The following is a 13,121-nucleotide window of genomic DNA, read 5'->3' as shown; positions in this document are numbered from 1 at the left end:
AATAAGTTCCGTTGGAGCAGCCTTTCAATGCCTCTCTCTGTCTCTCGCAAGCAGAGTTGACCCACACAACAAAGTAAAACAATTTTTCGGCTACGAGCCCGACACGGAACTGTATTAGTCAGAGGTCCCTTTACTACGGTTCGGAGCCGCGGACCTTCAGTAATAGTAATAAATCACACAACAATAGTACATTCACGTAGTTGTAAAATGCATGATAATATGTTAAGTAATCAAAAGTATTCAGAATACGTTACTCTCATTGAGTAACGTAACGGAATACGTTACAGAATACATTTTAGGGCATGTATTCTGTATTCTGTAATGGAATACATTTTAAAAGTAACCTTCCCAACACTGCCAGCATGGAATTACAAAAAATAGCGAGGGCATAGCCTGACATATGAAACAGGAAAAGACCACCATGTAATCCCTTTATTTCAACAAAGTAACTGTATTCTGAACACCACCTTTTTAAACTGTAACTGTAACGGAATACAGTTACTCATATTTTGTATTTTAAATACGTAACGGTGGTACATGTATTCCGTTACTCCCCAGCACTGTCCATAGTGTATGGCCTTGCACCCTCTAGTGCTCAGTTGACTCCAACCTCTCTGTGAATTGTATAATCAGAAAAGAAATACATGGACAATTGTGGTTATTTTCCCTAATGAATGATCAGATGTATACAGGACTCTGTATTATTATTCAGTTTGTTAGCCCATCAGAATCTGTAAACATCAGGAGGTTCAGGACTTCTAGTGCTTCTCTTTCTGCTGGGGGACAGCAAGAAAAAACAAATACCTTGAGCAGAAACTACATCTCTGTCCTTCAGAACTGCTCCTTCACTTTCTGCGACACCATGATGGGGATGTTTCATGAGTCTCTGGTGTAATGTGGCATTTTTATGTTCTGGTCTGCTGGGGGACGGATGACCCCAAAGGACTTGATAAATCTCTTTGGAAGGCTGGTTCACTCCTGGGGATTTGCAGCCCCTTGCAAGTTAGCTTGATTTTAAAGGTTGACATGCCACAAAGGCTGTCAAGAGTCATTATTGTCAGCCATTAATTGCTGTGTCACTAACACACACACACACACACACACACACACATAGGACCCGCATTACCAGCATTGATTAAAAATACATGCAATCATCCAGAAAAGATGGAGTTTACTTTCTTAACAGTAAATGTGTCACAGTTTCTCTTCCACCCAGTATGCTCATTTGTTACCCTACTCACCGGTGTTAATCCTTCTAACCCCCTACCCACCCTTCCTCCCCCGTTGCCATGGATATGCTATTCCTATGGCAACTGCATGCCTTTGTGGATGGCTTCAGGCCCCCACCACATGGAGAACTCTCTGAACCTTTCATTACACATTCCCTTCAAGCTCACAGGCAAATCAGAAAAGTAGCGTAATCTAACTGTCTCTCTGTCACAGTTTCCTCTGTGCTGCCTTTGTAGTCATGCTGCCATACCTCGCCTTTAAGTTTCAGCATATTGCAACTCTACAAGACTTGTTAACAGTTTGAGAATTGCAATTAGGGTATTTGCTGCAGCCCTGATACTTGATGCCGGAGGACTATGATCAGATTTGTAGCATGGGTTTCACAGTCAAAAGAGTCAGAGCCACTAGTTTTCTAATTTTCTATGTCAATGGAAACCAGAGCTCTATCTTTAAAGATGCATGAGGTATCTTAAGAAACAGAATATAGTGACTGAGGCTTAACTAGAGAAAGTGTTTCTGCATCATTGAGAGTGAAAGACGAAGCGGGGTGAGGCTCGGGGACATTAAAGTTGAGGGCCCAAGTTAAAGCAGAGCACAGTGTCGGGGCTCCACAGTGCATGTGGTGGGGGGAGCAGGCGGGGAGCATCCACGTGCTGAATGAACCCTGTCAGCACCGGAGAGTACCACGGGCTACGGGTAGGCTCAGCCCTGCTCAGCATTGTGGCGGGCTGCATCATCATTGGGGTATCCAGGGAATGCGATGCTGATGCAGTCGGAGGTATCTTCCTGGGAGCGGGGGGCCTCGGTGAGTGTGTCTTAAGATTTTATAGGTGATGCAGTTATAGGGAGGGTAATAAGCCGATTCTGGATATTTGGATTACATTTGTTTATTAAACCTGCTTTTTGCTATTGCTGTGTGTAACTTTTAACTTATGACATTTTTCAGGAGGTCATGACAGATCTGTTGTCTCTCATGCACTGCAGCCCTGAACTTTCATACAACAGAGGTTCATGCAAGAAATTTATAACTGAGTACAAAGTCCGTGTGATGTCCAACTACACACTTTTGAGAGAGCCCATATGATATGTTTGGCCTTCTCTGTGCCCCCCAGAATAACATATTATACACATCATTTGATACATATTAATACACATTATTAATACAATAATATTGGCTAAGGTTTTGCAAAATTAGTAGTTTTACTTCAGGTACTTTAAGCAGTTTTTGATGCTAAAACTTCTGCTATTACCACACAGTGTATTTTATTATGCTCTATTTCTGTGGCTTTCACATTTTTTTTAACCTTTTAACAGCCACCTGGTCATCTGGTGACCCATGTGGTGTTAGGGGTAGAGTCCAATCGATATATTGGCCAAGAGGCTCAAGTGGGAAAAGCCGTTAAAAGAAAAACTGTAGTGCCAAAATTTAAAATGCAACATTTCAGACAGTTTTCTGATTTAACATGTAGCATGTAGCTAAAATAAAATTCAACCCTGGCCCGGGAGGGTTTACCAGTGATACGTTGTATATTAAGAGGTTAAACAGAAGGTTTTAGGTAATAGTTGTATCTAAACATTATGGTGCGTCACCGGAGAGATTATTACACAGTGCATTTCTTTGTGAGTGAGTTAATTTGTTAATTCACTAAAAATCCAATTCAAGAAGGCCAAAAAAGTGAGGGAGCGCACATTTATATCTCGCTGGAATATCTATTTTAAATGAAATGTCAAAAACTCAGGTGAAAGATCAGCGGTCAGTGTCAGTTTTCCATCCCTCATTCATTTGATACAGCGCTGTAACTGGAGCCAGCTGATAGCCAGAGGAACTGGGCTGCCAAGATAAAGGAGTGTCTTTACCGGTTTCCTGGAGAGAAGGAGCAAAAGGGCAGGGTTTTCAATCACAGGACGATGGCATCAGAGTGCATGCATAGTTAATACAAAAAACATCCTCTCTGATGAGTTGATCATCTTTCAGTAACTAATTTGACTTTGTAATGTGCACTAAGAATCTGACAAATCAACACTGCGCACAGCCGCTTGACAGAAACATTCGCTTTGGCAGCATTTGTGCAGCTGAGTAGCATCTAATTATGTGTTTTGGGGCTTGTGTGCTGCGATGCTGCCTCCAACACATAGGCTGACTAATGAGTATGAACAGAGTGTTCTCAGCAGATTGTTTTTACTCCTTCCGCAGTTTCATGACATTTTAAGCACAAACATGCATCACAGCCACCCTCAGGACTTGCCGGGGGTGTAATGCCAGATCTTTTGGCTTATAGAGGGAAATCAATAACGTTTGAATTGGAGCACAGTGCCACAGAGAGGCACATGAGCCCAGCGGTTCAGATATTACTTTGTACTTTGAGTCGAACTGAACGAAACATCGCACACTGTAGCTGCTGCACTGAGAATAATCTGAAGGCTTTGTCGAGTGGATTTCAGTTTGGGAATAGATATTTCATCAAACAGCCTTATTGTTTCTCCGCAAAGTCTCCAAGTATGGAAACTTCTATTAAAAACTGTTATTTTTATGAGCCGTTAAGGCTCACGGGAGCAGGAGGCAGTGAGATTGCATTTCAAACAACTGAACAAAATAAATTACACTGATTGGTGTGAATTAGTCCATGCAGGTGATTGAATTTGTATTTTTTAATACACTATTACAATTTATGCCCATTTTTAATGAGGCTTCTCATTGCATCTGCAGCACCAAATGCTTTCCTCTCTCGTGGTGACAGTTATCTGCACTAACACTGCAGTAAATCTGCTGCTTTTCAACCATAAGGGAACTAGAGTAAAGCCAGGCCTTAATTAATAAATTTATTGGACTGTTATGCTTTCCAGGCCTGCTAATAGCAATCTACCCCTTCATAAAAGCTTGGCTGAACGTCAACCACATCCTTCCATCCTTTGGTAAGCAGTTTGATATATACCTGTATATTTTTCGATGCTATTATTTGTAAGTGTGTTCACGATAACAATAAAAGGCATTTTGGCTAAAATCCTCAGCGAACTTCAGAGTGCACCCCGCGCCTGCCAATCCTGCTCCTGATCAGCCAGTTGAGACACTGAGACGAGAAGGTGGGTGAAATGAAGGAGCGAGCCAGTGAGTTAATAATGCTATCGTATAACACTCAAAGGCACTTGATACTGATCTGCATTGAGTCTATGCGCCTTATTTGTTTGATAAAAACTCAGACACCTGTAGAAACACTGCAGTTGACAGCAGCGAGGCAGATGTTGTGCTCAGGCTGTTATCAGAGAGAGCGCTTCAGCCATCTGTCTAATGTCTCACTGAGTGCGCTTAAAAAAAATAATATAATTTCCTTCTTTCCTAACTGCTTTTTTTTTCACTTAATTGTTAACAAATATGAGCCAGGGGAAACGTTTGTCTGCATACAGTTTTTGCGCTGTGCAGCCAACTGTGCATCTGTGCATGTTTGTGCTCCAGTGAAAGTAGGTTCATGTTTTTGACATGCTGACTTCAAACATGGAAACTATTACCAGACTGAGTGAAACATTTGCAAATTATGTGTTTTTGTTTCGTTTTATCAGTTTGAGTTAAATGTTGCATATTAAAACTTATTGAAATCATATGTGAAGGTCAAAATCACAGGAAGATTCAGGAGTGCCTGCATTCCCGTCCTAAAATTCCCTCTCTGAAGCTATATTCTTGCACTTAGATGAGCTGCTTATACCTACACTTATGATCATAGGTTTACATGCGCACTGTCTTTTAACTTGACAAGGCCAAGGTCCGTTTACTTCTCAGTAGTCATCGCGATCACGATCATCTTTGCCAGCTTAAAATTTTTTTGTTTGATAGCACTCACTCCAAAGTCCAAAGGACTCCGTGAAGATCTAAGAAGGAGAATTGTAGATTTACACAAGTTGAAAAGGTCTCTTGGAGTGATTTCTAGACAACCACAGATTCCAACATAATCAGTTCAAGCAATTTTCATAAATGCAAGTTATTCGGATGTGTCAACATTGGAACTGGAAACTGCTGGAACACCAGTGTTACTGTTCAGTGAAGTGAGTGTTACGAGAACATGGACTGAGAGAGTGGTGACCAAGAAAGAAGCCCCGGGTCCAAAATCATCAACTTCAAGCTCGACGGAAAAGTACATGTACGCTGTACAATCATTCCAATCTGGAAAAAGAACAATTCAAAGAAATCATTAAAAGCCCAAACTACCATGATATTCATGCCCATGAGGAATGAATGATTGTATGTAAACTTTTAACCACACCTGTATCTGTTATTATCTTTTTAGTTTAAGTTAAGCGTTCATTTAAAACTATCTGCCTTAATTGTTAAGGCCCATGTTATATACATATATGTGACTATACAATCCAAATAAGTGTTTTCCCCTCTGTATAACCCTTCTCAGTATGATCTAGTGCTCATTGTTTCACATGCTAGTTAAACATGTACTGTTACACTTAATGCTTCCATGCTCTCTTGTTGTCTTGCCAGGGACTCACAGTCAGATTAATCTGGAACGGTCTAAGAGTCGTATGGGAACCTTTGTGGAGGCTGGAACAATAGCTGAAGCCAACCCGGATGAGGGGTCTGTCTCCTTTGATAATTATACATGATCAAAATAGGGATGTGAATGGTACCACAGTACAGCAGAAAGGCATTTCAATATACCTTATCTGTAATATAGTTCCTGTGACTGTAATGCTATGTTTCCTGGATATAAGAGTACTTTTAATTTCCTAAGCTTTGCAGTATGAATCACATTTTGCAGAAACTAGTCAGCATGTTGATAGACTTATAAGAATCTAATCTGGGCATGAATGGATCTTGGAAAAACTACAAAAACCTTTGAGAGCTGTGATAATACACAAGCCAGCAGCTCCATAGTAGTGCAGTATATCTCACATGCAGTACTATCGTGGGCTTTACTCAGAATCTTGATATGTACAGATCTGCTGTGTCGCCCGATTGGTAGTTCTTGTTGCTCTTTATGCCTTATATTAATTAACTGTTTGCTATTTTTAAAAATTATAATATAAACACTAAGGTGTTAAAGTAAGATCGAGAAAAAACACTGAAATGTTACTATGTGACAGTCTCACTGATGACATGCGCTACTTAGAGAATGTTGACTTCCTTTCAGCACTTCAGTCTCTACTTTTCCATTTGAATGACTTTCTAACTAGGTTTATCCAGACAGGTAAGGGTTACCTTTATTATTTCTGAGAGTTAAAGACATTTTTTTTTAAACCATAGCCAAACTGTCAAGAAAAGAATCAACAAAACGCCTTACATAATGACGTGGGGCTTTTTGTTGGCTGACTACAAGCAATTTAGAGGAGAATGGGGGGTTTTTGAAAGTGAACATTACCAAGTATCACCTCCTTTTCAAAGTCACTCACTTTTAATTTTGTTACTATGGCAATGGCGCTACCACATATATTTCAATCATGTCATCATGCATTTCATGCGCTGTCCTGTGTGACAACAAACAGACAGCAGAGTCTGCACTGACCTTCAAAACGAAGCAGTTTTTCAGGTCTTCACTGACATTTGTGAAAGAGAGTACTTTTCAATGTGTAGCATCTTGAAAGACAGACAACTGAAGTCACACTTCAGCACTATAGTCTCATTTAAACAAGAAAAACAAACCAGATAACACACTGATGCACTGTTTGGCTCAGTTATTTAACAGATGAGGAATTACGTAGTGCAGATCATCTAAAATCTCAGTTATATCAAGGAAAAGGTTTTAGTTCAGCGAACACAACGCAAGCCTCCCTCATGACTGATCCGTCTGTCTTTTGCAGGACTTCTGCGGACATGCCGGATGTCTTATCGAGACGGAAACTAAAGCCTTCAGATCAAGATCTGCCATGAGGTCATCACGTAGCAAGACTGGCCGCTCCATGTGAAGGAAGCCGGATGCAGAAGGTTGCAACTTCTGCAGAAGAAGTTTAATTTTTCTGTATTGATCTTCCTTCACACTTAGTACAAAAAAGTACTGCTGTGTAAATCTCTCTGCTGTGTAGATCTTTATAAATCTCGTTTTCCTGTTCATATGTGATATCAGCTCATCATGTTAGCTGAGATCACCTCATTATATATATATATATTTATATATATATTTATATATATATATATATATATATATATTATATATATATATATATATATATATATATATATATATATATATACATAAAACAGCATGTCATCTAATAAACATCCAGAGATTGTGATCATTAGTGGAGTTTTTTTTCTATTTTACATCCTGACACTGAGTGAAGCAAATTAGGCCCAATAGTCCAACTCCTGTGCAGCTCCTCTAATCATGGTACAATGCTCTATGCCACCAATTATAAAATTATGACAGTCATTAAGCGATGATGGGTTTTGGATATTATTCAATTCCCCTGCATGTGATTTCCATGAGTAGCACACACACAAATAAATGAATGCACATACACACACGTGGCAACATCCATGGCGTGCACACAGTGACCTGCGACCCACCCACCCCCTCCGCAGTGAAACGTAATACATTGATATTCAGGACAGCACCGGCAGAAAGCGCAACAAAAAAAGTGTAACGTGCTGTGAGGCTGAATAATGCCGAGCTGTGTTCATGAGCTGTGCACAACAGGAGCCCCGAGGAGTCTGCGGTGCAGCTTGATTGTCAAACCTCAAATCACAACACCACAATCCCCCTGTGTCTGGGAGTTAGACAGTGGAGGAGCACGTAATGAACTGCATATACAAATATAGTCCATATTTTACAAGATAAGTAAATAACCTGGGTGGCAACAAGAAGGTTTAAACCCTTTTAAAACATTTAAAGGACTGTTTTGTTACTAACACACTTTTGCGGTCATGTATAGATTCAGTAGGTGCAAACTAGCTGACTTACTGCAAAGGTCGTGACCCTTTTGAGTTTTGATGACTCATCTTTTACCACAGCAAGCCAAAAGTTGGTCTAATAATAGCTATCCTCGATTTATTACCAGTTAATTTAGCTGATAGCCAACAATGTAGACACTGGATCATTATCATCATCATGAGCTACATGATCAAAAAAAGATCAAAATGAATAAACAAGTAAATATTTTAATAGAAAATATTCATATAAATAATATACAATAACAAATAGTCACGTAAGGAAATACAATATTTTTGCCTATTAAATTATAATATAAAATAATAGATAAACAAATAAATAAATATTTTAATAGAAAAATATTCTTATTGAATTATAGTAAAATAATAAATAGCTACATAAAATAATACAAAATGAATGAATATAATATTTTTTCTATTTTTCTATTAAATTATAATATTAAATTCTATTCTATTAAATTATAATATTAAATAAATAAATATTTTAACAGAAAAATATTCATATTGAATTATATTATAAAATAATACACAGCATAAATAAATAATAATTTTAGATAAAACATTTTTATATTCGAGAGAGCTGTGGAATAAATTAAAATCCTTTGCCTTTTTCAAGAATCAGCAACATTGCGGTGTGGGCTGAAGGCAGAGAGCAACAGCTTTCACCTTCATCACTCCCTCCTCCACTTGCACACTCGCTCGCGCACACAGGGGTGGCTCGGGAACGAGCTTCGCATCCAGCGGTCCGGCGACGGAGGGAATATGCTCAGTTCAGATATGAATGAATGAAAATATGACAGCTTCACACAGACAGAGATGTCTGGAACACCATTTCCGGTTCGGGCTGACCTGTCAGGTGTTACGTGCTGCTCGGTCCACATCTGGAGCAGCAGCGCGCGGTGTGTCTGCTCCTAAGAAATGCCATTTCACCTAAGTGATCTTCTGCCTGTTTCTTCTTCTTCTTTTTTTCCACTCTCGGATTTTATCTTGTCGGTCGCCTTGAATCGTGTGTGCGCGTGTATGTGTGTCTGTGCGTGTTTGCTTGAGCCAGTGATTGAAGGGCTTTCATGACTTGTGCCCTCAGGACTGTGAAGCCACGAGAACAGGATGAAAATCGTTCGTTTGGTGCTGATTCGCCCTTTCAGCGTCTCAGTTATTTCGCCCCTTAATTAGAAGACCGGTAACCGCGGTGAAAATCTGCTGATCAAACAATGGAAAGACCTTCAGTGCATCAACCTAAAGGGTGAGTGTCTCGCCCCTTCTTTCATGGTTTAATTTTTGCAGAAATGCAACATCAGTGGAAGTAAAGGCGCATTTAAACGCCTCTCAAGCAAAACCCGTTTTATAAACGTACCAACTGCGATATATCACACATTTACAGACACATATTTACAAAAATGTATTTTTCACACATCCCCTCTGCTTAGGTCTCCTGTCTGCTCTTGAATGGGTGCATGCTGGAATGAAAGGGCTCATTTGATTGCAACTAAACACTCACAGCCTTTCCTCTAGTGGCTTGGGTGGCATGAATGAAGCAGCTGCACGGTGACTGTACACAGTTTAAGAGAAAATAAATAGAGATGCCATCTTAAAGACATGTTATTAAGTACCACTGAGGATTTTTCTTAATGGGCTCATGCTTCCCTTTTTTTTAACGGAGCTTATTTTAGGCCATCTAGAGTGAATTGCCCGTCCATGCGGCTGTTGTACAGGTGCTGTTTAGATCCTTTTTTGTTTTTTTAAACAGTGTAATTGATTTAGGAAGATTTCAGTGGCCAGCTGTCTTCACATGTTATGCAGGTGTCACCAATAGATGACCACTACCTGAGTGCTGCTCACTCAACTTTTTACAATCTGTTCTCATGTCTGTATTCTGTAGGTGTAGCAGCGCAATGAGGTGACAGATCAAAGCTCACTGATTGACAGAGCTTTTCTACATGTGCACACCAGTGCCATTGTAATGACTTAAAAAAGCTTATTTTCCTTTATTTTGTGTATCTACAAAAAGATAGAAGATAGAAAGCCAGAGAGCCTGGAGGGGAAACCATGGTCATCGCTGATAGAAACACCGGCACCCCTGTGCCTAAAAAGGAGCCCCAGAAGAAAAGGAAGTCTCGCCCTCATGGCCTGCCCTCTCCGGCACTCTGCTGTGCTTGTGGCCTATGCATCATGCTGGCTGGACTCAACATCACCCTGGTGGGAGCATTCGCCTTCAGCACACTGATGCCTTCTGCCAACCCCCCAATCATCATCGGACCTATCCTGCTGCTGGTGGCCTTTTCCTTTTTCGGAGCGTGTTGCGTGTGCAGTCGACTCCCGCCTCCACACAGCTCACGAAGGTCCAAGGTTGGGGGCAGAGGGGCTGGCTTGATGGGACACGGCGGGCAGGCTGGCGGGGCAGCGTTTGAAATAGAGACCAGCGAGCACACGCTGCAGGACACTACAGCTGTGCAGCTGAGCCCCACATCCTCCCCTGCATCATCCCAGGCATCCAGCTCAGAAAAAGAGGCTCCTGATGCTGATGCAGCCCTGCCGGGACCTTGCAAGCTCTTCACCATGGAGACAAACGGCCCGTCTTGTGTTTCTGCCACCGCAGTCTACTCAACCTCCGCAGCAGCAGGAGGGGAGGTGAAGCTCAACCTACCACGTGAAGAAGTGGTCATCTAGCAGGGCAGAAACTCTTAGTCTATGCTAGTAGTGTAAATATCCTTCTGGGCAGAGGGGCTGCTGGGTGTGATTGTATTCTCTAGTTTACGTACTGCCATATTTCTAGTTGTGAAAAGGTGTCAAAAGTTACACTTTTATTTATTCATTTATTTACTTTCTTGCCGTGCCAACTGGTAAATAGCATGCAAGTATTTGTGGATCAAAGGTTTCGGAATTCAAATTCCTACCTCTCTCGTGTCGTTTTCTTACAGGTCTTTGTTTTTAACGTGGGGCATTATGAACTGATTTCATGAAGAAGTCAAAGAGTCTGAAACCTTAAACACTCTTTTTCACTCTTGTTCTGATTAATGGAAACCTCAACGCTCAGCAGTGACTTTAGAGGGCTAACTAACAAAAAAGACTAAACATCTGATTATTTATTTCTTCTGAAAACTTTACACGTGAAAGGTCAGTAGCTAAACTGGACGGAAACGCATTTAATGACATTTGGCATTTTGTGTGCCATGCTCAGTGCTCAGCTTGTTTTGGGGGTGTAAGCTATTATAGGTCATACATGTGCCAAAGCAATATTCCCTTGAAATGCAAAGGGATTGCACCACACAATAGCCAATTGCAATGTATACAGGTGTAACTATATACAGTGTCGTTCGAAGTCATTATTTCTGTAGTTTGATGTAACGAATACCATCATCAATGCTGTGAATATTATGTTTCTCTCTTTTCATCTGGCGGTTTATAACATGTTAAACTTTTAATCGAAGGCAACCCCATCAGTTTAAGGTCATGTTGATCAGAGCTTTACTCGGTAGTTCCTAATGCAGTCGGAGCAAGGATTTCTTTCTCCTCTTACTCAGCGTGCATTTCATTACTTTTTTAGAGTGCTATAAGAGCATCTTTTCTAAATGTGAACAAAGGAATTTCACAGGAGATGTTTTCCTCCTATGGACCTAACATTGACAGCACTGGAAAGCCAAGAAGTTTAGATATTCCAATTATATAAAATGCATCTGTTCCCCGTCACTGTGATGGCTTCATGTCAGTTTAAATCTGCCTAGTAGACATTCAACCCCTGATTTCCTTTGAAAGGAAAAGTTGCCTTAGACTGAGATATCAGGATCAAACTAATGAGGGCTATAAAAAAGTGCACAACAGCAGTTTTCTGCGGAAAGCCTTTGTTTGGCTCCAGATTTCTATTCAGCATTGATAAGAAAGACTCAGTGATTTTGTGTTTTTTTGTGTTATAAATGCATGCAGGATGTGCTCAGAAGTCTGTATGAGGTAGCAGTTGCATACATACAGACAAACAGACACTGTTTGACATTTTTAAAAAAAAGCCAGTTGGTGTTCCTTCAGAGTTCGCCTCTGATGCTAAATTAGAGTGTCAAGCTTAATTTTGCATGCTCAGAAAATGGGTTACGGGAATGCAAACACCCTGATGTGAATGATTAATGTTGTCTGTGTGTTTTAAATTGTGTAGCACCTATAGAAAATGTGAAACAAAAAAAACATGTAAAGGATAGAATATTTTTGTCAAGACTCTAATTTAAAGGACCCTAACCCAATGTGATTTCTTTAAAAGGCATAAATAAAAAGGCTCTTTCTGTAAAAAATACTTTTCAAGTTTATATTTCTTGTGTAGTCTTCTTCCACTAAAAATTACCTGCATTACTGTTAATATAGTAATTATAACAATTGGGTTTTTTTTTTTAAAGTTTATGGCACATTTGAAAATAGAGGTGAGTGTCCACCCCAGTTTCCTTGCTTGTTTTATTTTTCCCAGCAGCAGTGCAAAGCCTGAAGACACCCAAATTACGCTGGTAAAGAACAGGGGGTCAAATCTGCAAGCTTTTGCGTTATTTACCTTTTTTTGTGGTTAAATTCTGTCAGTTGACTAATTGATTGAATAACTGAGTGTTTCAGTCAGGCAGCCTGGCTGAAAATCTGCTGTGAAGAACCAGAAATGTTGCATCTACCCAAACACATTAGATCAAGATGGCCTTGAGTGAAGAACTCCATATGAGGTCCATCTGGCTCTTCTGCTAAGTGTTTGCGTATGCGCTCAAAGCTGCTACCACTGGAGGTCGCTACAACCACATGTGTGCGTTTCAGTGAGGTTACGGAAAAGCGGCTGTCATTTTACAACAAGCCAAGAGATGTCAGTCGCTCATAACAAGCCTCTCCTGTGGAAATCACACTAACCAGTCTTATAGTGGGTTATATTTAAGTGAATTTGAATCCACATAAAAATTACTGGCATTCAAAGATCAGTAGAGGAAGCTGTCACAAATGTCTGCAGTCTCCATCATATTCCTAGAAAGAGTATGAAAATGTGACAAGAAAC

General features: G+C 40.2%; 2 protein-coding genes across 2 annotated transcripts; both read left to right on the top strand.

Moving 5' to 3' along the window:
- The first annotated feature begins 766 nt into the window (after positions 1 to 766).
- kncn (kinocilin) lies at positions 767 to 7,326 on the top strand. The gene is made up of 5 exons (XM_086271116.1): positions 767 to 2,035; positions 4,075 to 4,143; positions 4,240 to 4,311; positions 5,711 to 5,804; positions 7,027 to 7,326. The coding sequence occupies exons 1-5, from the start codon at positions 1,888 to 1,890 to the stop codon at positions 7,094 to 7,096; spliced, it is 453 nt and encodes a 150-aa protein (XP_086127242.1). The 5' UTR covers positions 767 to 1,887; the 3' UTR covers positions 7,097 to 7,326.
- A 1,392-nt stretch (positions 7,327 to 8,718) lies between these two features.
- Positions 8,719 to 12,381, top strand: tmem275a (transmembrane protein 275a). Its single transcript, XM_086273233.1, has 2 exons — positions 8,719 to 9,356; positions 10,122 to 12,381. The coding sequence occupies exon 2, from the start codon at positions 10,160 to 10,162 to the stop codon at positions 10,778 to 10,780; it is 621 nt and encodes a 206-aa protein (XP_086129359.1). The 5' UTR covers positions 8,719 to 9,356; positions 10,122 to 10,159; the 3' UTR covers positions 10,781 to 12,381.
- Positions 12,382 to 13,121: the final 740 nt, after the last annotated feature.

This window comes from Aulonocara sp. 'chitande type north' Nkhata Bay, linkage group LG18 (assembly GCF_057382095.1).
Source record: "Aulonocara sp. 'chitande type north' Nkhata Bay isolate Kocher_YH1m ecotype deep benthic linkage group LG18, A_spYH_male_GT1.1, whole genome shotgun sequence".
Taxonomy (NCBI): domain Eukaryota; kingdom Metazoa; phylum Chordata; class Actinopteri; order Cichliformes; family Cichlidae; genus Aulonocara; species Aulonocara sp. 'chitande type north' Nkhata Bay.
The sequence above is the reverse complement of the archived record's forward strand: the minus strand, read 5'-3'. Positions and strand labels throughout refer to the sequence as shown.

Coding starts and splice junctions, on each gene's coding strand:
- kncn (XM_086271116.1), top strand. CDS start 1,888: ATGAACCCTGTCAGCACCGGAGAGTACCACGGGCTACGGGTAGGCTCA. Junction 2,036..4,074: donor CCTGGGAGCGGGGGGCCTCG/GTGAGTGTGTCT, acceptor TATGCTTTCCAG/GCCTGCTAATAGCAATCTAC. Junction 4,144..4,239: donor CCACATCCTTCCATCCTTTG/GTAAGCAGTTTG, acceptor TAAAATCCTCAG/CGAACTTCAGAGTGCACCCC.
- tmem275a (XM_086273233.1), top strand. CDS start 10,160: ATGGTCATCGCTGATAGAAACACCGGCACCCCTGTGCCTAAAAAGGAG.